The sequence below is a fragment of the Schistocerca serialis genome, chromosome 7 (genome assembly GCF_023864345.2).
Source record: "Schistocerca serialis cubense isolate TAMUIC-IGC-003099 chromosome 7, iqSchSeri2.2, whole genome shotgun sequence".
Taxonomy (NCBI): Eukaryota; Metazoa; Arthropoda; class Insecta; order Orthoptera; family Acrididae; genus Schistocerca; species Schistocerca serialis.
This window is the reverse complement of record NC_064644.1, coordinates 458,811,900-458,834,502: the sequence shown is the minus strand read 5'-3', so window position 1 is coordinate 458,834,502 and position 22,603 is coordinate 458,811,900. Positions and strand designations below refer to the sequence as shown.

At 42.4% G+C, this 22,603-nt stretch overlaps 1 protein-coding gene across 2 annotated transcripts in view; it reads left to right on the top strand.

The window, feature by feature from the left end:
• LOC126412741 (neuroendocrine convertase 1-like) overlaps positions 1 to 22,603 on the top strand; it is a 492,712-nt gene that overhangs the window by 454,939 nt on the left and 15,170 nt on the right. For both annotated transcript variants that reach the window (XM_050082477.1, XM_050082478.1), the window contains exons 12-13: positions 7,725 to 7,858; positions 16,941 to 17,075. In XM_050082477.1, the coding sequence (XP_049938434.1) occupies positions 7,725 to 7,858; positions 16,941 to 17,075 (269 nt within the window). The remainder of the gene's footprint in view (positions 1 to 7,724; positions 7,859 to 16,940; positions 17,076 to 22,603) is intronic.

The following is a 22,603-nucleotide window of genomic DNA, read 5'->3' as shown; positions in this document are numbered from 1 at the left end:
TGCCTCGGTCGTATGCAGTCCTGATTGTGGCGCTCACCTGCACGGCGCCAAACACGCATACGACCATCATTGGCACCAAGGCAGAAGCGACTCTCATCGCTGAAGACGACACGTCTCCATTCGTCCCTCCATTCACGCCTGTCGCGACACCACTGGAGGCGGGCCGCACGATGTTGGGGCGTGAGCGGAAGACGGCCTAACGGTGTGCGGGACCGTAGCCCAGATTCATGGAGACGGTTGCGAATGGTCCTCGCCGATACCCCAGGAGCAACAGTGTCCCTAATTTGCTGGGAAGTGGCGGTGCGGTCCCCTACGGCACTGCGTAGGATCCTACGGTCTTGGCGTGCATCCGTGCGTCGCTGCGGTCCGGTCCCAGGTCGACGGGCACGTGCACCTTCCGCCGACCACTGGCGACAACATCGATGTACTGTGGAGACCTCACGCCCCACGTGTTGAGCAATTCGGCGGTATGTCCACCCGGCCTCCCGCATGCCCACTATACGCCCTCGCTCAAAGTCCGTCAGCTGCACATACGGTTCACGTCCACGCTGTCGCGGCATGCTACCAGTGTTAAAGACTGCGATGGAGCTCCGTATGCCACGGCAAACTGGCTGACACTGACGGCGGCGGTGCACAAATGCTGCGCAGCTAGCGCCATTCGACGGCCAACACCGCGGTTCCTGGTGTGTCCGCTGTGCCGTGCGTGTGATCATTGCTTGTACAGCCCTCTCGCAGCGTCCGGAGCAAGTATGGTGGGTCTGACACACCGGTGTCAATGTGTTCTTTTTTCCATTTCCAGGAGTGTAAAACATCGTTGGCCTGGGTTCTAACCCCATCATTGCTTAAATTCGGATTAAATGTAAATCCAGCATAAGAAGTCACCTGTCTTATGCCAGCAGTATCGTCAAAGAGGGCGGACGAGCGACAAATGTTCAGGGTACTCTAACAACCCTACCACAACAAAGGTCAAAAATTAATTATGATTGTAGTGTTGCTCACGCTGCTAAATATTGATTTTCGGGCAACAACAAAGTCATATTATGTGGCAAGTGTCATTAGAGCACAGTTAATGAAGTCATTTCTTGAAATGATGGATAAACTAGGCACTCATCTTTTCGTGTTTCCCACGCTGGTCTCGTTGTGAACTCATCGCTCAATCGTCGAAAATCTAGGTAGTGATGATTCCAAGCTCGGATGCAAAGAGGCCTAGGAGTTATTCTGCGATATTCAAAAGTTTTATAGATGTGTTTCATAAACCATTCTTGAAGATTAAACTTTAGCAAGTTAGGACAATGGTGATGAAAGAAAGTAATCAGCACTCCGAATTTAAGTTACTCTTCTTTTTTATTACTTTAGTTGCAATATCACGTAACTCGTTCCAAAACATTACTTCACAATATAAAATATACTTGAAAATATCTTCCTCACTGTTAAAGTTCACATTTCATAAACTGACTACAGTTTGCGTCTTTTTAACATGACGACCAAAGCTTGACTCTCTAATAACCGCTTACGCGCCCAAAAATCAGAGTTACAAGTACGTCAAAGATCATAGTGACAAAAGAAAGAATACACATAAGAATAATATCATTGCAATATAAACATATCGATGTATCGAAGTACCTTAATTAAGTACATTAATGAAATCAAATCTGAATGTTGTCACAGAAATATGTTAACTATTTTACAGAAACACAGTAGAATATTGCTGGTATCGAGAGGTTGAGGTGAGGTGCCGTTATGGTTACGTAATTCAAGTACCATTACAGTACTCTCCTGCCCTTGGGATGGGAAACTGCCCGAAGAGGCCGAAGAACGGCGTGGGGATGCAGATGGCAATGGAAAACACTGCATTATAGACACGTAATGTGTATTCACAGGAATGTGGCCTGTAACTGAAAAAAATTTTAGGGTGATCTCTCCAGTGACAAGAGATTCCGGACTAGTTCTCCACTCCGATCTCTGCGAAGGCACTGCCAAGGGCGAGGTAACCATAAGAAAAAGACGCTATAACGAACGAAAGGGTCACGTTCTACGAGTCGGGGCGTGGAATGTTAAGAGTTAGAATGTGGTAGGAAAGCAAGAAAATCTGAAAAGAGAAGTGCTAAACCTCAATCTACATATAGTGGGCGGTCAGTCAAGCGAATTGGAATGATGACAGTGTTCTGGTGAGATGAGTATAGGATAATACCTGCAGCAGCAGAAAATGTTATAATGGGAGAAGGATTCGTTATGAATAAGAACGTAGGGCTCAGAGTGAGATACTGCAAATTGTACAGCGATAGGGTTGTCCTCATTAGAATCGACAGCGGTCAATAATTGTTCACGTATACATGCCGACGTCGCAAGCAGAAGATAAAGACATAGAGAAAGCATATGAGGACACTGAAAGATACGTAAAGGCAGACAAAATCTAATAGTCACGAGGGACTGAAATGCTGTTGTAAATGGGTGGATTAGAAGAAAGGGATACTGGAGAATGTGGACTTGGTAGTAAGAATGACAGAAGAGTAAGTCTAATTGAGTTCTCCAATAAAGTTCAACTAGTAACAGCTAATACACTGTTCAAGAATCACAAGTGGAGGAGGTACACTTAGAAAAGAAAGGGAGATAGGGAAAGATTTCAGTTACACTACATTATGATCGGGCAGAGATACCGAAATCGGATACTAAATTGTAAGGCGTACTTTGGAGCAGGTACAGACTCAGATTACAATTCAATAATGATGAAGAGGAGGTTGAGATTTATGAGATAAAACGGGAAGAAACACTGCGCCAAGAAATGGGGAATGGAAGCACCAAGGAGTGAAGTGAATCGCTAGAAGATCTGAGGCTATAGATACTGCGATAATGAATAGCTCAGTAGGCACATCAGGCGAAGAGAAAAGGACGCCGCTAAAAAGAGCAATCACAGAAGTTGGAAACAAAAACATACGTACCAGGATGGGAAATGCGAAGAAACTATGGATTCAGAAGAAATACTTCAGCTGATCGACTAAACAGAGAAGTATAACAATATTCGTGAATGTAGAAATACAAGACAGAATTGAAATAAATTGGAAGTGCAGAACCCCTAAGGCGAAACGACTACGTGAAAAATGTGAAGCAATCGAAAAAAAATTATTGTCGGATAGTATGACTCAGCATAGAAAAGTGAAAACAACCTTCGGTTAAATTAAAAGCAGAGGTGGTAACATTAAGAGTGGAATGGGAATTCCACAGTTAAATGCAGAGGAGAAAGCGAATAGGTGGAAGGTGAACAGCGAAGGCCGCTATGGGGTGAAGGTGGGGGGGGGGGGGGGGGGGGGGACCGCTGCTGACGAGGTAGAAGAAGAAGCAGTAGTCAATGGAAAAGGTAAGGGATCCAGTAATAGAATCCGAATTTGAAAGAGCTGTACAAGACTTATGATCAAATTAGAAAGAAGGAATAAATAACATTCCATCGGAATTTCTACAATCATTGGAAAAAGTGGCATATGGTGTATAAAATATATGAGATGACGATATACCGTCAGACTTTCGGAAAAAAGATCTACACAGTTCCTAAGATTACAAGAGCCGACGGGTGCAAGAACTATCGCACAATCAGCTTGGCAACACATGTATCCAAGTTGCTGAGAAGAATACATGCAGAAGAATGGAACATAAAACGATCTGTTAAATGACGATCAGTTTGGCTATATGAAAGGTAAAGGCAGCACAGAGGCAGTTCTGACTTTGCCATTGATAATGGAACCAAGACTGAATAAAAATGAGGGATATGTAGACCTAGAAATGCGGTTGTAAAATGCTGCAAGATATTCAACTTTCTGAGAAAAATAGGGATACCCTATAGGGAAGGACGGGTTATATACAATGTTTACAAGAGCCAGGAGGGAAAAATAACAATGAAAGAGCAAGAATGAAGTGCTCGGATTTGAAAGGGGATAAGACCTATTTATACATCGAAGAAGCAATGACGGAAATAAAAACAGGGTTCAAGAATGGAATTAAAATTCAAGGCGAAAGGATGACAGTGATAAGATTCGCTGATGACATTGGTATCCTCAGTGAAAGTGAAGAAGTATTACAGGATTTGTTAAGTGGAATGAATAGTTCAATGAGTACAGAACATGGATGAGAGTAAATCGAAGAAAGACGAACGTAATGAGAAGTAGTAGAAATGAGAACAGCGAGAAATTTAACATCAAAGTAGGAGATCACGACGCAGATGAAGTCAATGAATTCTGCTATCTAGCAGAAAAATAACACAAGACTGGCGGAGTAAGGAGGGTATGAGAAGCATACTAGCACAGGCAAAGAGGACATCCTAGCCATGAGAAGTCCACTGGAATGAAACATAGGACTTAATTTGAAAAAGAAATTTCTGAGAATGTACGTTTGGAGCAGAGCACTGTGTGGTAGTGAAACATGGACTGTACGGAAACCAGAAACAAGAGATCAAGGTATTTGACATGTGGTGCTACAGAAGAATGTTGAAAGTTAGGTAGAGTGATAAGACAAGGAATGAGAAGGTTATCCGCACAATCAACGAGGAAAGGAATACATGGAAAACGCTAACAAGAAGGGACAGGATGTAGGACGTGTTAGGACATCAGCGACTGACTTCCACGGTACTACAGGGGGCTGAAGAGGCTCTGTAGAGGAAGACAGAGCCTCTAATACATCCAGCAAGTGCTACTCTGAGATGTAAAGGTTGGCACAGGAGAGGAATTCGGGGCGGATCACAGTCAACTAATTAGAAGACTGAGTAAATGTCACAGAGCAGTACAGCCGAAGTTTTGTGGACATACATAGAAAGTCATATTGTCATATAGATCGCATACGTGGCAAGGCTGTAGAAGCTTCATCAGTCATGGGGCATCTACGTCTCTATTGTTACAGATGAGGTGTCCGTGAGATGGAAGTCGCTCAACTTCTCGTAGTGGTTGCTGTTGCACTATAAGTTAGAGAGATGTATTTGTAGTTTTTATGGACATTGTTTTTGTTTTGTCACTGTTTATTTTTAGCACTACAGAACTAGTCAATTCATCCAAATTAGTAGCTGTCGGTTGTAAATTTAATGGTTTATCTGCCAGAGGACGATATCACCAGCAAAATCCCGATCCGTATGTCTAGATTGCTCATTTAAACGAATGCCCGCGCTACCGTTGTCCATCGAAACTCTTTATGAATTCCACGACAGATATAATGAAAACGAATGGTACAAATTCTACAGTCGTCTGATGCATTTCAGAATAGTAAAGAGGGGAGTGTTCTCATCTTCTGTTGTTATATAGCAACTCGAATCTACACACATCAAGAAAAGTTTTGCATCACCGCAGTTCCCAGAACTCCTGAAGAAGACGTTGACTGTGGATATTGTATTACAGACGAAGTCCCTTTGACTGTTTAGAGATGTCACTAAATCCGCCCAAAGATGTAAACAGCCATGCATGAGCAGTGCCTATTAGACAGAGATGGTCCAACAACTGATGAGTTCGAGTCATTCCACCATGAAGGGGGTACACGGCTCGTGTTGTCTGTAGTTCAACCATGCCTACTGTCAACACCGTGGTTCCATCGCGTCCGCATTGTTACTAGAGCTCTCATCAAGGGAAGTGTCGAGGCGTCTCGTACTGAACCAAAGCGATATTGTTCGGACATGGTGGAGATACAGAGAGACAGGAACTGTCGATGACATGCCTCGCTCAGGCCGCCCAAGAGCTACTACTGCAGTAGATGACCGCTACCTACGGATTGTGGCTCGGAGGAACCCTGACAGCAACGCCTCCATGTAGAGTCCTGCTTTTCGTGTAGCCACAGGACGTAATTTTACGACTCAAACTGTGCGAAATAGGCTGCATGATGTGCATCTTCACTCCCGACGTCCATGGCGAGGTCCATCTATGCAACCCCGACACCACGACACCATGCAGCGCGCTACAGATGGGCGCAACAACATGCCGAATGGACCGCTCAGGATTGGCATCATTTTCTCTTCACCGATGAGTGTCGCATATGCTTTCAACCAGACAATCGTCGGAGACGTGTTTGGAGGCAACCCGATCAGGCTGACCGCCTTAGGCACACTGTTCAGCGAGTGCAGCGAGGTGGAGGTTCCCTGCTGTTTTGTGGTGGCATTATGTGGGGCCGACGTAGGCCGCTGGTGGTTATGGAAGGTGCCGTAACGGCTGTACAATGCGTGAATCCCATCCTACGACCAATAGTGCAACCATATCGGCAGCGTATAGGCGAGGCATTCGTCTTCATGGACGACAACTCGCGTCCCCATCGTGCACATCTTGTGAATGACGTCCTTCTGGATAACGACATCACTAGAGTGGCCAGCATGTTCTCCACACATGAACCCTATCTAACAAGCCTGGGATAGGATTGGAAAGGTCTGTTTATGGACGACGTGATCCACCAACGATTCTGAGGGATCTGCGTCGTTTCACCGTTGAGGAGTGGGACAATCTGCACCAACAGTGCCTTGATGAACTTGTGGACAGTATACAAAGACGAATACCGGCATGCATCAGTGTAAGAGGACGTGCTACTGGGTATTAGAGGTACTGGTGCGTCCAACAATCTGGACCACCATCTCTGGAGGTCTCGCTGTACGGTGGTTCCACATGTAATTTATGCTTTTCCTGAGCAATAAAAAGGGTGGACATGATTATCTCTATTCCAATTTTCTCTACAGGTTCCGGAATTCTCGGAACCGAGGTGATGAAAAACTTTTTTTGATGTGTGTACATACAGGTTTCTGAAAACACCATTGTGATAGTTATGTATTCAATATGGGTTTACAATATTCCTGAATGATTTTCGGTGAATACTGCCAAATGCCTTTTAAAATTCAGAATGTTTAGATACAATGGACATTTGAATTCCAAGTAATCTTCTGTTACATTTCACAGAACAAATATTTGTTCGGAGCAGGATCTCCTAGCTCGAAGGCCACCCTATTCTTCTGTAGTCGACAATCTGCTGCTTCTTGTATTCTTTACAGAGAAAGCAATCACAATGCTAACAGATATTTTCTAACAGATATTGCACTGATTGGTAAGATGGTGAATTATGCGCGGGAGCTCCATATTTCAGATTTTCGGGACAGATTTAATTCAGATTAGCTGCTTTAGTAGTTTCAAATGTCGTTATTGTTGCTCACATCTCTGCTTCTGTGATATCATCTGTTTTTGACATTAGCTCTTACTTTTCTGGCTCATTTTCTAATTTGTTAGCAATACGTGAGGTGGGCTGATTTAAGGTTTTTTGAAGTTTTAAACCAATGGGCAGCTTGTTTATCTTTTGTAATCAGAAGATTGCCGTTTCTGTGCTTTATGACATTGCTTCAAAAGCTGTGAGCTCCAGTAAGATTTCTAACGATACTGTGTAATGTCCTGATGTCATTTCGAGAGGCAACATTTTGTGCCTCTCTCCCTTTCCGTTCAAACCACTCGTTTTTGTCGGTTCTTTTGACTCTGTGGTCGAAATGAGCATGTTTTCGTCCAGCTTTCTGAAGCTCTTCTTGATTTTTAGCTGTATCACGTTGTCAGATGCCAAGTACGACCTTGCAGCCATCGCTCTTTCTGTGTTTCCCTCCGACGTCCAGTTGTCTCTTCAACACATTTACTCAAAGAATCTGTGAATTTAATCATTGCGTTTCGACGTCATCAGATAGATCTTGAAGTGTTGGAAGGATGGAATATACAGGTTTGTCTTTGTGTATTTTACAGGAACGAGAGTGGAGTTGCTGAGCCCAAGGAAACTGGATACGTCCAACGAAGGTTTCAAAGACTGGAAATTTATGTCGGTGTTAACGTGGGGCGAGAGACCATCTGGCATTTGGACAGTAGAAATCATCGACAGGGTGCGTAACTCTATTCAGTTGTACCAAAAAATCATTAGAAAACCTAAGAGATGGTAGAGACATGCTTTATAATGTGACTCATTATACAGGGTGTTTATAAATTAGTTATACAAAATGTTTGATACAGCACAGAATGCAGTGTATCTTCAAGTTTTATTCGCGCGTAACAGTGTTAGTTCCCGATATTCCCGCTCGATGGCATGCGCAAATGTGTTATTCCAACAGTCGTCATGGAGTGTTATTATGGCGCAGGGTTTGTGCAGTGTTATCCATGCCTGCATGAATCCAAATCCGCTAATACAGTTCAGAGAAAGATCAGCACTAAATATAGGAAGCTCACCACTTCAAAGACAACTGTTTCACCGAAATTGGCTGTATGTCACTTAGGACGCCGGGTCACGATCGCCCAGCAGTCTCTGATGTAGCGGTTGAAGATGTTCGACAGTCTTATGTTCGTAGACCAGATAAATTAATGAGACTTGACAGCTCATAATTGAATATGCCTAATGTTACAGTGTGAATGGTATTATAGAAACGCCTGTCATTCAGACACTACAAGTTGGAACTGTAACAAGCTTTAAGAGTTGCTTCATCGGATTTGGCGGGAAATTGATTGCAGTTGGGACATTTTTGTGATACACAAGGCAGTCATATTGAACATTTCTAAATAAATCATGAAGACATGCTACGTTCAGTGCTGCATCAAAGATTTCTCCACGTTATTTACCTTTGTCACAAGTAAAGGTTACTTTTGTATAACTAATTTGTAAACACCTGGTATATATTTCGATGTAGTTTAGACATCTGTTGCAGTGTGGTGGCGATAGCTGTGGTCCTTGATGCACTCGCCGACTTGCTATACTTAATGGAACATCAGTGTGATTTAATGGAAGCCTTCAGAGAGCACAGAGTCACTGTTGCCTCCAGTTACTTTTTTCGGCCACTTTTCTAAATATTGTTTTTAAATATTATTGTTAGTCTCTTGGTCCCCACTGAGTAGTCATTTTCAAAACTGATTACTCGACGTGATGGCATATTGTAATATATGCACATCCTGTGCATTGCAGACGCTGAAGGCAATGAAAAATTTCTTTCTTCTAACTCTGCTCTTATTCGTATTTCACAAAGATAGTGTAACCAGTTTTGCTTTCTGTAGTGCACTGCGTTACATTCCATCACCCGCTAATAAGATTGCTGCCGTACTCTGGAATAGTAATATCAATGTGGTATGTTTCATCTACTATAAGACGGCAGAGGCATTTGCCAAAATTTCCCTTAAGAAGCGTAAATAGTCTCAACTGTAATTAATCGAAGACTGTTTTGACATATTAAACTGAAGCGACAACCATCGAATGGAGAGGTTTGTCTTCCTCAAGCCGATGCGTCGTGTAAAACATGGTGTGGACGACGTAAAGGGGGCTCCGCAATGTCAGCGAGCTAGAATATCTTCATTTAACGACCGCTAAGTGCAGCTTTTTGAATTCACATCCTCGCCAACTGTGGGTGGCCCTAAGCCAACCGGTTGTCTAGGTGTAGTTTCTCCAACAAGAAATCAAAACGTCCTGAACCCCGCGTCTGAACCTAGCCACTACTTTCATTCTCAATCAAGATCATCAGAAATGGCGACCGAGAACTTTGGGCATAAGAAGTCGCCATCGTTCTACGAACGGCCTTGTCAGAGAAAGCGGAAGAACGGACGGAGCTTTGGGGCACTCTCCTGCCCTCGAGATAAGAAACTGCCGCTCAAAGACGAAAGAATCAGCAATGATCAACGGCATGAGGATGCAGAAGGCTAAGGAAACTACTGCATTATAGAAACATAAGATGTATCCACAGGACCATGTGGACTGTAACTGAAAAAGTGTCAAGAAAATCTCTCCATTGGCAAAAGATCCCGGATTAGTGTCCCATTAGGATCTCCGGGAACGGACTGCCGAGGGGGAAGTGAGCATGAGAAAAAGATGCTATAACAAACGAAAGGGTAAGATTCCAAGAGTCACGGTGTGGAATGTCAATAATTAGAACGTGGTTGGGACGCTAGAAAATCTGGATAGCAAAATGCTAAGGCTAAATCTACATATAATGGGAATCTGTGGGTAATAAAAGGACGAAGATACTTGGCTCGACGAATAAAAGGTAATATCAACGACAGCTCAGCAGAAAGTGGTATAACGCAGTGGTCGTGAAACTCCGGCCCTCCTGCCGTATGTGGCCCGAATCAAATGTTCGTGCGGCTCGCGGTTCTCAGCTGTATTTTATAGCAACATGCATCAAGCAACTAACACCTGAATCCCAAAAATCAACTAACGTTAAGAGCTATTCAAATGGTTCAAATGGCTCTGAGCACTATGGGACTCAACTTCTAAGGTCATTAGTCCCCTAGAACTTAGATCTAGTTAAAGGGGAAAGGGGAATGTCTTATTGTTTGTCTTTCAGTGCCGACAACTGATAAGGGGGCGCTTCTAGCACCTACCAGCTGCTATGATACAAATGTCAAACGGAAGTAATATGGATTCGAGAATGGGCTTAATAGAGAAGATCATCATCAAATGTGGTACCTGCTTGTAGCAATAGGCAGTCAAATTAAGGCAATGTGATGGGTATACATACGTGATCGTGTTTCATATAGCAGTTGCTGTTGTTAATATAACGTACTAATTTATGCAGGTTACCAATTAATAGCAAGATCGGTAGGGGAAAGCGTGGTAAAGTGGCCAGCACGGGAAAGTGGCTATTGCATCCTTTTTGTCCCGAATAGCGTTGGTGCCTGCAAAGACGTGCTCAGATTTGTTCTGACATACATCACCATTGTTGTGAGTTAGACTGACAGAGGGTGCTTGTTTAGCTAATTTCTAGTAAAAACAGTTTTGTTTTTGAGTTGTATCATGTAAGATAAGTCGTTTATATTATTCTTGTTATCTGACTTGCATGCGGAGTAATAATTTTTTTTTACTATATGAATGTTTAAATAATGTCTTTTGGCCTACAAATGTAGTTCCCTGTTATTTACTTCTGTTTTATAGTTTCTTCTGTAGACCACTAATCTCGAAATGGTGTCCAGTGGGGAGAAGTGGTCCTACTGCTCGTCGGGAAAAGTGGCCAAGATGTTCACTCCAATATGAGTTGGCTACTTCCCAAAAACACGCGTGGTTCAAAAGATAAAACTGATTTCTAAACCCTTTTATATGCAAAGCTATCAGCCGTATTTCTGTCTCTTTGAGACAGTGTTGTATCAATTGAGTTATATTATTTAAAATCTTACATGCACTATTTAACCTAATACATAAGACCGATTGTAAGCTGTCTGCGGCAGCCGCTTGGGATTCTGTCAGATACTTGGGCGCGAAGACGCCCAGAAAATGTGTCCAGAGATCAGAAAAACCAACATAGGATCTTCTTGCGATGGCACTGGTCACAGTACTCGCTTAGTTACGGAAAACAGGGCACTACGTAAGCCTTCAGGAGAATTCATGTAGTTCCACTAACCTATACTATTTTTGTTTTCTCTAAAAAATGCTTAGTATCGGTAAGCTTCTATCGGTAATCATGGTTTGGTAAAAACTGAGTGGCCACTTTAGCCAGCTTCCTTTCCCCTGCGGCCCGAGATCCGGCGCTACAGTACCAATATTGGCTCTTGAGTGGAAAAGTTTGACAACCATTAGTATAATGGGAGTAGGATACTAATATACGACAGTTACTGTGAACAGTTACTGGTAGGGTTGTTCTCATCAGAATCGACAGCAAGCCAACGACGAAAAAACCGGCTCAGCTAAGCGTGCTGACGTTCCAAGCTGAAGGAAAAAAAAAAGTCTTTGGAAGTCTTAAGATGAAATAGGGCAGAACGGACAGACAACTTCCACCGGAATTTCTAAAATCATAAGGGGAAGTGGCTACAAAACCCCCTTTTCACCTTGGTGTGTGGACTGTATGAGATTTGCGACATACCATCAGACTTTCGGAGAAACACTATCCCCACGATCCCGAAGACAGCAAGAGCCGACAAACGCGAGAATCATCGCACAATCAGCTTAACAGCTCACGCATCCAAAGTGCTGACTACAGTAACGTACACAAGAATGGAAAAGAAAATTCAGGACCCTTTAGATGAAGATTAGTTTGGTTGTAGGATAGGTAAAGCACCAGAGAGGCAGTCCTGACATTGCGCTTGATAATGGCACCAAGGCTTCAGAAAAATAAGGGTACGGTCATAGAATTTGTCGGAAGAAGCGTTCGACAGTATAAAACGGTGCAAGATGCGCGAAATTCTGAGAAGAATAGCAATAAGCTATAGGGGAAGACGGGTAGAACAAAGAGGAAACAATAAGACTGGAAGACCAGGAAAGAAGTGCTCGGATTAAAAAGCGTCTAAGACAGCGATGCAGTCTTTCGCCTCTACTGTTCAATCTGTGCATCTAAGAAGCGATGACGAAAATAAAGTTTCAAGAGTACGGTTAAAAGAATATCAATAATAGGATTAGTTGATAACATTGTTATTTTCAATGAAGGTGTACGAGAATTTCAGGACCTGTTGAATGGAATGGACAGTTTAATTAGAACTGAATATGGATTGAGAATAAACCGAAGAAAGACGAAAGTAATGGCAAGTAGCAGAAACGAGAATAGCAAGAAACTGAACGTCAGCACTGTTGGTCGCTAGCAGACGAAGTTACTGAACTCTGTTACCTTGGTAGCAAAGTAAACCATGACGAACGAAGCAAGGAGGGTACAGAAAGCAGACTAACACAGAAATGAAGGCTATTCCTGGCCGAGAGAAGTCTACTAGCATCAAACATAGGCCTTAATCTGAGGAAGAAATTTTTTGAGAATATACGTTTGGAGCACAGCATGGACAGTGGGAAAACCTAAACAGAAGAGAGCAGAAGCACTTGAGATGTGGTGCTACGGAATAATGTTGAAAATTAGGTGAACTGGTACAGAAAGGAATGAGGTGGTTTTCCGCAGAATCAGCGAAAAAAGGAACATATGGAAAACACTGACAAGACGATGAGACTGCAGGGTAGGACATCTATTAAGACATCCGGGAATAACCTCCATGGTACCATAGGGATCTGCAGACGGTACAAATTGTAGAGGAAGACGGAAACTGGTATACTATAAATAGTTGAGGATGTACAGTACAAGTTTTGATCTGAGATGAAGAGATTGACACGGACGAGTATGTCGCCGCATCAAACCAGTTAGGAGACATTGCTCACTCGAAGGAAAAAGAAAAGGCTTATGAACTGCACTGGACGCAGGACCTCCTGTCTCGGCGGTCGGAAACTATGGAGAAATATCTGTTAATGTGGCATGTAAGTCCCCTTTAAAAAAAACGAAGATACATTTCTAACAATAACTACGTAACCAAAACTCTTAATTCGATTAGTTTTTCCGTTTCTCACGAAAATTTTACACTCCATTACATTATTTCTACAAACAAGCAACTAATCCTACGCCGTTATACTGTGTATTTTTATGGGGTCCGAAAAAGAATATGCCGTACAAACTACACTCTATAAGAGCAAACACACTAGCGACGGATCGCAGCGATAGCGCTGCAACCGGTCGCTCCCTTCGACCCTGTCACACTGAGCTATTCGCCAAGCAATTTCATCCGGTACTACGAAATTCACTGTGCCGAGAATCTCTGCTACGGAAAACCAACTGCTACATTTGGCAGTGGCGCCAGTTGATCTCCATATCTACAAGAATACTTGCAAAAGAAAAAATGAAGAAAAGGGAGTTGTAGTTTATTAAACTAATATCGATTCGCTTTTCTTGGAAGTCGTAGGTTACTTTACAGAATACATTAGATCTTCCACTGACGGCAAGTGTGTTGCGTATATCTTTCCAGTGTGCTGATCCAATTCCTGTTTTTATTTGTTATTCATCAGTTATTTTTCATTCGTCAGTTTTATGGTTTAACTGCAAGTATATACACAATTTTTATGCAATCTCGATGGTTCTATAGAAATGCTGCCAATCGCACCACTGCTGATCACTTTAACTCCTGTTATAACCTGTTTGAGGGAGGGTTAGATTATATGAAACGACAAGCGATTTGAGTATAGCTGCATAATAGATTTGCTCTAAACGTTTGAATTAAAATGTACACTTAATGTTACGGTACCTCATTCTGTTTAAAACATAAAAACCTTACTAGTTCGTGTAATTGTTTAATAAATAACTCAAAATCATCAGATGGAGACCAGCGTATGGTGACCAGGACTAGGAGGTGCCCATAAATCCTACTTCTGCAACGCAAGCTTCGAAACGATAATCAGTGCAAAAACGGAGCGTGTCAGTATTTTATATTTGTATCATTTCTTAATGTAAATGGCAACTCCAGCCTCAGCATCATTCTTACAGCGGTTCGTGGTCCCTGAATAACTAAAAATTTCAACTGTAAAGTTCTTTCTTGGGATGGACACAGCGAAATAAAACAAAACTTGGAAAAACACTTAATATCTAGACAAACAAGTCGCTACCAGGTTGACATATTGCCGAAGATCGCATTACATTCATCAGGTTGCCTAGGATTTCCATGCAGTCCACTCTCGCGCCCTGCCGTTAATGTACAGGGATTGAACAAAAACTTGGGAATACCGCGAGAAACCATTGCTTGGAGATAAATGCAGAGGCTAGATAAACCTGCGGGCTGCAATGTTCTGTTGATCACGAACGGGACCTGTTCTGTGTCATCAATACGTAGCAAGTGTTAACTGAGAAGACAACAGTTTTCTGTGCAGTGAGTGCATAATGTCGGAAGCAAGTAAATTTGAACGTGGGCGTATTATTGGTGCTCGTTGATATATACTTCCGTAACAATGGTAGCCGATGTGACTGGTGTTTCAAGAGGCACGACGCTGAAGATTTATACCGCAAGCAGGGAAAGTGGAAAACATGATCCGCAAGTCACAACGCGAGCAGAAGTGTATGTTGAGCGATCTCGGCGATGGCCATCGAAGAGGATTGCAACGAAAAGTAAGAGGACGACAGAGGCTTAAGTCACTGCACAACTGAAGGGAGAGCTCCATAAGCAGGCAGTTACAAGACGAGCTGGAATTTCATAACCACCCATCAATGATACAAATGCCCGTAACAGCAAAATGTTACGCCGAAACCTTAAAAGCTGGACTAAGGAACAATGGAAGAAAGCTATTTCATCTAATTTGGTTTGTTTCACACTGGCCGAATTTACGTCCCAACTTAAACATGGCAGGGCTGCCATATAGTGATATTTTATGGACCCCAAAGCTACTCTACAAGGCCGCTTTACTGCCAAGGGTAATGTGATAATTTTGGCTGATCAGGTGCATCGAGTGAGACAATGATTGTTTTTAAGTGATGATGCCGTGTTCCAAGACTATAGGGCCCCTGTTTATACCACTCGCATCGTTCCAGAACTAGTTTTGTGAGAACTAGTATGAAATATCGCATCTCCCATCACTAGCACCAGATTTCAACATTAATCAGCTTTTGTGGTGTACTTTCGAGAGAAGTAGTCGCTATCCACCTCCATCATTGTTATCTGAATTTGCCACTATTAGGTAGGAAGGATATTGTAAGATTCCGTTGAAAAGCCTAAAAACCTGAATCCATTCAGATACAGCTGGTAGCTGTTTTGAATCACAACTGTTATCCTACATTTTATAAGGCATGCTAATGTGTTGTTTCTCTGGTGTTCCTTTACTTTCATCCCCCTCTGTAAGCAAGTAACTCTCTCTCTCTCTCTCTCTCTCTCTCTCTCTCTCTCTCTCTCTCTCACACACACACACACACACACACACATATATATATATATATATATATATATATATATATATATATATATATATATATGATTACATGTATATATAATCAAAATCTGAGGTCGCCGTCCTAAGAGTACGTTGCATACCACACCGTCTCTGTGTTCGGCGAAAGACTTTGGAAGTCCAACGTAATTGTCACGTGTTCTTTATTGCATTGTTATGTGCGGAACCTTGGGAGTTACGTCTGATGTAGCTAACAGTCGAGATCATCACCTGGACACAGAAAGCAACTAATCCGTCCAAACATCGTGAGAATTCAGGGCTAGTGCTTGATGGAAGTACAGAGAGCCTCAGTAGTTTAATATTCCTACTGGTGTAGTTAACAGTACTTTGCCTGCCCGTTTAACTACAAGGCTTGCGCCTTTACACATCAGCGTGCTTATTTTAACAACTAGAAAAGGAATGTACATTTGTGTGTACTCATACAGGAAGCGAAAATGTGGAAAATGGAAAAGTCACTATGAACTGAACACCTCTTCAGTTAAGTTCTTCACGTTTGCACTCATCTGTCTCTTATTAGTATCAGCTCTTATTTTTGTGTTTCTATGCGTTTTTTGTATTCATTGCTAAATGGATCATTTTCGTCTAAGAACCTGTACTGCAGTCTACATTGACGATTAGTTCTCCGCGGCGCGAGTTGTGGAACGGAATATTTAATACGCTTTCGTACCAAATCCATACAGTGAATTATTGACATTAGGAAGGAGATATGGAACAATGTACGCCTGCGCCAAATAAGAAATATTTTCTCGAAATATCTTCTTTCTAAGACCGATTGTTTAGGTTGGGTGTCGAGTTGCGAAATAGGAAAAAATGCCGCACCCAAGTGCAAAACAACGAATATTTGATTCATGCACTTAGCATATCTTAGTAAAACATTTTTGACAGAGCAGCTACGTTACATAATGAATGATTCCTCAACATCTCCCGTTTTTAGGACAAATACTCTCGACTGGGCGTCGAGACATCGATAAAATTAACCTGCTGAGTACCTTTAGGAGTTCAATTTTGAAAAAGTCTTTGTTCATGTAGAAAGTAATCTCTTAAAAAGGTCATATTGTTAAAGTTATTCAATATTTGTAACGATAATATATACAAAGAGATACAAAACAAAAAATTAACAGTAGTCTGGCGAACACAATCTGTTCTCTACAAGACAATTCGAGTATTGAAGCCATTAACTGATGATTCCATATGACTACGCTACGCTCCTAATTTACTCTACTGGTTTCAAATGCAGATACTGACCCCTGTGTCTTTGTCTGCAGCAAGGTGGCTCAGCGAACAACAGCGGAGAGCTCATCTCGGCGTCGCTGATTCTGCACGGCACCAAGGATGCGCCTCAACATCTGAAGAGCGGACCCAGAGCTTACGATGATGACTACAACCACGTGCACAGAAAGGTAGGCACACGTTCTCCGGCTATGCTCTAGAGAGAGCCGAAAAGTAAACGAGGTCATTTCCTGACGCAGTTCGTCCCTTATCCCTTTCTCGACGGATACACATCATTCACAAACCGACAAGACTCATTCTGATATCAGCGTCTCTGTCAGGTTTTTGTTGTTGTGGTCTTCAGTGGGAAGTCTGGTCTGATGCAGCTCTCCGCCATAGCATCTATCCATTTCAGTGTGCTTACTATGTGCAAGCCTCGGTCTCCCTCCACAATTTTTAACTTCACACTTTCCTCCATTAGCAACTGACTATTCCTAGATGTCTCAAGATATGTCCTCTCAGTCAATCCCTTCTTTTAATCAGGTTGTGCAAAAACTTTTCGGTTTTCCGATGACGTAATTCTTTTAGAGACGGCAAGAGGACCAGCTGAACGGAATGGATAGCGTGTTGAAGAGATGAATATAAACAAAAATAAAACAAGAGTAATGGAATGTAGTGGAATTAGATGATGCGCATAAAGTTAGATTAACGTATGAGACACTAAACGTAGCCGATGAGTTTTACTATTTGGTCACCAAGATAACTGATGGGCGAGGTACGCAGAATATAAGATGCTGGCTGGCAGTAGCTACAAAAGCGTTTCTGAAAAGGAGAGAAGTGTTAACATCGAATATAAATTTTAGGAAGTCTTTTCTGAAGGAATTTTTCTTCAGTGTAGCCTTCTGCGGAAATGAAACGTGAATGACAAAAAAGTTAAGACAAGGAGAGAATAAAATATTTTTAAATGTTGTGCTACAGAATAATGCTAAAAATTACATGGGTATATGGCGTAACTAAGAAGGATTCCGTATCTCATTAGATACGCTACATTCTCGTCACGACATTCGTCAAATAGCTCTCTCTCTGTCGTGGCCGCGACAGGGGAATAAGAGCGTCCCCAAAGATACTGATGACGCTTTGTTGACAACTGATTGTTTGGTATACCTGCCATCGGGGTGTTGGCTTACACGAAGAAGATTTTTGGCGTGTTTATAATGTAATTACTTTACGTTTGAAGTCGCCTGACTTGTCGTTTGTAAGATAAAGAGAAGTAGCGATAGCATGGTACACAATTTTTCTGTTCCTTTTATAATCATCTTTATGTCGTTTGCTTTTCTGTACAAATCAGGAAGACAATCTAGACAGGCGGACGAAAGTGGGCCTAGATACATCGAATTGTTACATCTGTAAATGCCCATCTTTTGTTAGACACACAAGCAACAATCTTTCGCAATAAATGGATATAACACTAAAGAAATAAATATAAAATAAAAAATAGTTTAGATTCTCCACAACGAGCCTTCAAAAAAGAAATGTCTCCAAGCAACTGCATACTTTCAAGCAGATTTGTGAGCTTGTAGATGCAATTCCTCAAAGCCACAACTTATGCAACAAAGCAATGAGTGGCAATGCTAGGCAAACCCAGTAGGGTAAGTACATGGTAGTTAGCTAGACGGCCCAACATAGCGTTCGTTCTCAGTTATTGATCTGTCATACTGATTCTGAAGACAGACGAGCGCTATCAGACAAATACAGTGTAAGCGCTCACACACTAAATTACAGCACCAAAATAGACTGTTTCCAACTCTGATTGTTCCCGTTCAACGAAATGAATAGACAATTCGTAGCTTCCGCGACAGTGATGAAATACACATTCAGCTGAGTGAATCCTTTAAACCATGTATAGCTGATGAACTCGAGCTCCGTCCATAAAATTTCAGAGTTACCTCAGGGTTATTTTCTTATTATTTTTGTCTAGGGGACACATGATCTTCGATTATTCGTTACAGACTAGTCCGTATCGTTTAATTTATTGTCCCTGTTTACCTTTTTATCTGTATTACACTGGAAATATCTGCACGAAAGTGAAAATTCTGACTATATGCACTCCTATTATGCACTCCCATCATGCACTGGTGCTGCTGCTCGCAGTGTGTTTTCAATTGCCTCAGACTGCAGTTGTCAGTGCGAGTTGCGGTTGTGTGTATGTGTGTGTGTGTGTGTGTGTGTGTGTGTGTGTGTGTGTCGTTTATTGTTGACGAAGCTTCCATTGTAAGAGTCTTTTTGTTGTGCCTATCTGCGACTCAGCGTCTCCGCTATATGGTGAGTAGCAACTTCCCTTTTCACAATATTGTTAGATTCCATCATGGATTTTCCGCTGTTTGACTATATGCACTGCATGCTTTGTTTGCAAACAAACTTACTCTCTTCACTCGGAGTACTTGCTGTTGACAACAGTAACGCCCACTTTACTCTTTCTTTCTCTCAACCCTACATTCGCTACTGATAGGTTACGTCTCGGGTTTGTTTCGCAGGCATCGTTACTAGTAGGTTAGCAGTGATACAGAAAGGTTACCGATGGAGAGGTGGCTGAAACGTAACTCGTGTATGGGTCTCTACAGGAAAGATACATGCCGCCTATATGAAAGGGGAAATGAGGAGCAACTCTACAAATATCGATAGCTCCGGTGGCAAGCCAGTACTAAACAAAGCGCCGAAAGGTCTGAGGAATGCGTAGAGAGGCTCTACAAGTGAAACAAACTTGAGGACAACAGTGTAGAAAGAGAAAGTACGCAAAGATGAGATGGGAGATATGATAACCGGGAAGAAGCCCTGAGAGGCCTAAGTGGTAAGAAGTCCCCTCAATAGAATATATTCCCTCAGAATTATATAAAGCCTTGTGATAGCTAGCCATAACAAAATTATTCCACCTGATGTGCAACATATATGAGAAAGGCGAAACACCCTCAGAATTCAAGTAGAACGTTGTAACTGAAATTTCAAACAAGGGACGTGATGACATGTGAGAATACTGTTGGACCTTCGCTTTAATAAATCATATTCGCAAAATATTGACACGAATTATTTACGGAAGAACTGAAAAGCAGGTAGAAGCCGACCTCACAGAAGATCTTTTTGGGTTCCGAAGAAACATAGGAACACGTGAGGATATATTGACCTTACGATTTACAATAGAATATACACTGTAGTCCAAAATTAAAGCAATAAACGGAAATTTTTCAAGACTGCTTTTATTTTGCTATAAAACAGTATAAATAAGTGATAGATAAGTAGAAACAATGTAAAGAATAAAGAATGTAAGCAACTGCAACATGCATAACGGCAGAAACAAATGATCTTCGTTTTTTCAAACTTTACGGTTTTGTACACACATTTCGGCAAATGGTTAATGTGCTCAGTATGGTTCAAATGGTTCAAATGGCTCTGAGCACTATGGGACTTAACATCTATGGTCATCAGTCCCCTAGAACTTAGAACTACTTAAACCTAACTAACCTAAGGACGTCACACAACACCCAGTCATCACGAGGCAGAGAAAATCCCTGACCCCGCCGGGAATCGAACCCGGGAACCCGGGCGCGGGAAGCGAGAACGCTACCACACTCTCAGTATGGGGTGTTACTACCTCTTCCAGCAATACAGGCCTGAAAACGATGGCGCATGCTGTGAATGATGTCATCAGCCTCACGTTGAGGCAATAATGCCCATTCTTCATGCAGAGCTGCTCCGGAGAGTGGTCGGTGGATGCTGACGTGATGCAAGCCGTCTCCCTAGTGCATCCCAGTCATGCTCTATGAGACTGAAGTCGAGAGAGCGAGCAGGCCCCGCCATTAATCCAATATCTTCTGTATTCAAGCAAACATCAACCACCCCTGCTCTACGAGGTCGAGGATTATCGTCCATCAGTACGAAGTCTGGTCCCACAGAACCTCGTAACAACAGCGAATAAGGTCCCAAGATCTCGTCACGATAACTGACGGCAGTTAAATCTTGCCGATTTAGCCGTACTGCTTCATGAAGAGGTGTTCGAGTGGTCAACATAATCCCTGCCCACACCATTCAGGATCCTCCCCGATATCGCTCTCTTTCCACAATGTTTGGGTCCCGAAATCGTGTTCCACGTTCCCTCCATAGACGAAGCCGTCGAGAATCACTGTTCGGACTAAATTGGGGCTCGTCTATGAAAACAACATTGGCCGACCGTTTGACCGCGCAGGTGGCATGTTGATGGCTCCACTAAAGACGTTCCTTTTTGTGAAGACGCATCAGAGGTAGACATACAGGATGTCTCTGAAAGCCACTCAGCTGAAGCCTTCTAAACACCGTTTCCTCGATACAACAATTCCATGGATCTTGCGAGCTCACAAAGCAGTTGCGTGCAGCACCAAGGTGTTACTTTCGTGCTCTTACAACCAAATAACGGTCCTGTGTTTTGAAGTCACACTTTGTCGGCACTGCCCTGGTCTTTGGGATACAGTTTCGGTCTCTAAACATTTTCGCCACATCTGAGAAACAGTAGAATGATCTACCTAAGCCATCGGGTCACACCCACTTGCTTTGTTTCTTTTCCTGGCCTTCCACTGCAGACAGTATGGTAGGAATCTTCTCTGTGCCATACTGCACCCTCTGTGACTACGTAGACAGCGACTGTGGATGTGCAGCTACCCGGCTGACACTACCTCATTTCATAGGTGCCCTGACGTCATCGTTGGAGCGGTTGTCCGTTGACCGGAATACCATCTTCCGTGCAGAATACTATCGTACGGACATCTGGTTGACAGTTGTATGATTACATCATCAATTAGACACAGGATGGGCAAACAGCGCTTTGTTGTTTTAAATTTGAACACGAGTGTAGATTGAAGAAAGGCAACCCTTACAGCACTGTTGGTTTACAGAATGATTTTGACAGGGTTGACTGATCTACACTCTTAGAAAATTTGAAGATAGCAGGCATCAAACAAAGGGAGTGAAAGTTTATGTACGAATTGTACAGAAAATAGGCTGTTGCCATGGCAGTCGAAGGACATTAAAGGGAAACCGTTATGGAGAAGGAAGTGAAGCAGGGACTTAGTCCATCTCCGATGTTATTCGGTCTGCACACTGAGCAAGCAGTAAAGGAAGCCAAGGACAAATTCAGAAAGAAAATTAACGTCCAGGAAGAAGAAATAAAAGCTTTGTGGCTTGCCAATGTACGTGCAATTCTGCCAGACGCCGCAAAGGATTTGGAAGAGCAGTTGAAAGATATCTGTACTGTCTAGAAAAGAGATTATAAGATTGAATATCAACCAAAGTAAAACAAGGGTAATGGAGTGTAATTGGATTAAATCGGGGGAAGGGGAGGAAATTAGATTAGGAGATGTAAAAGGAAAACAATACAGGAATTGTGTTATCTGTGCAAAAAAAAAAAAAAAAAAAAAAAAAAAAAAAATACTGGTGGTGGCCTAGTAAGAAAAGAATTGTGGAAAAAGAAGAATTTGTTAACATATAATATCAATTTCACTCTTAGGAAATCTTATGTCGAGGTATTTGTCTGGACTCTAGCCTTGTAGGGAAATGAAACGTAGACGATAAGCATCCCAGACAAGGAGAAGCTCTTGATATGGAGTTCTGCAGAGAAAATGCTGAAGATTTAATGGCTAAATCGAATACCGAATGAGGAGGTACTGAATTCGAATAGGTGGGAGAACTTGACGAA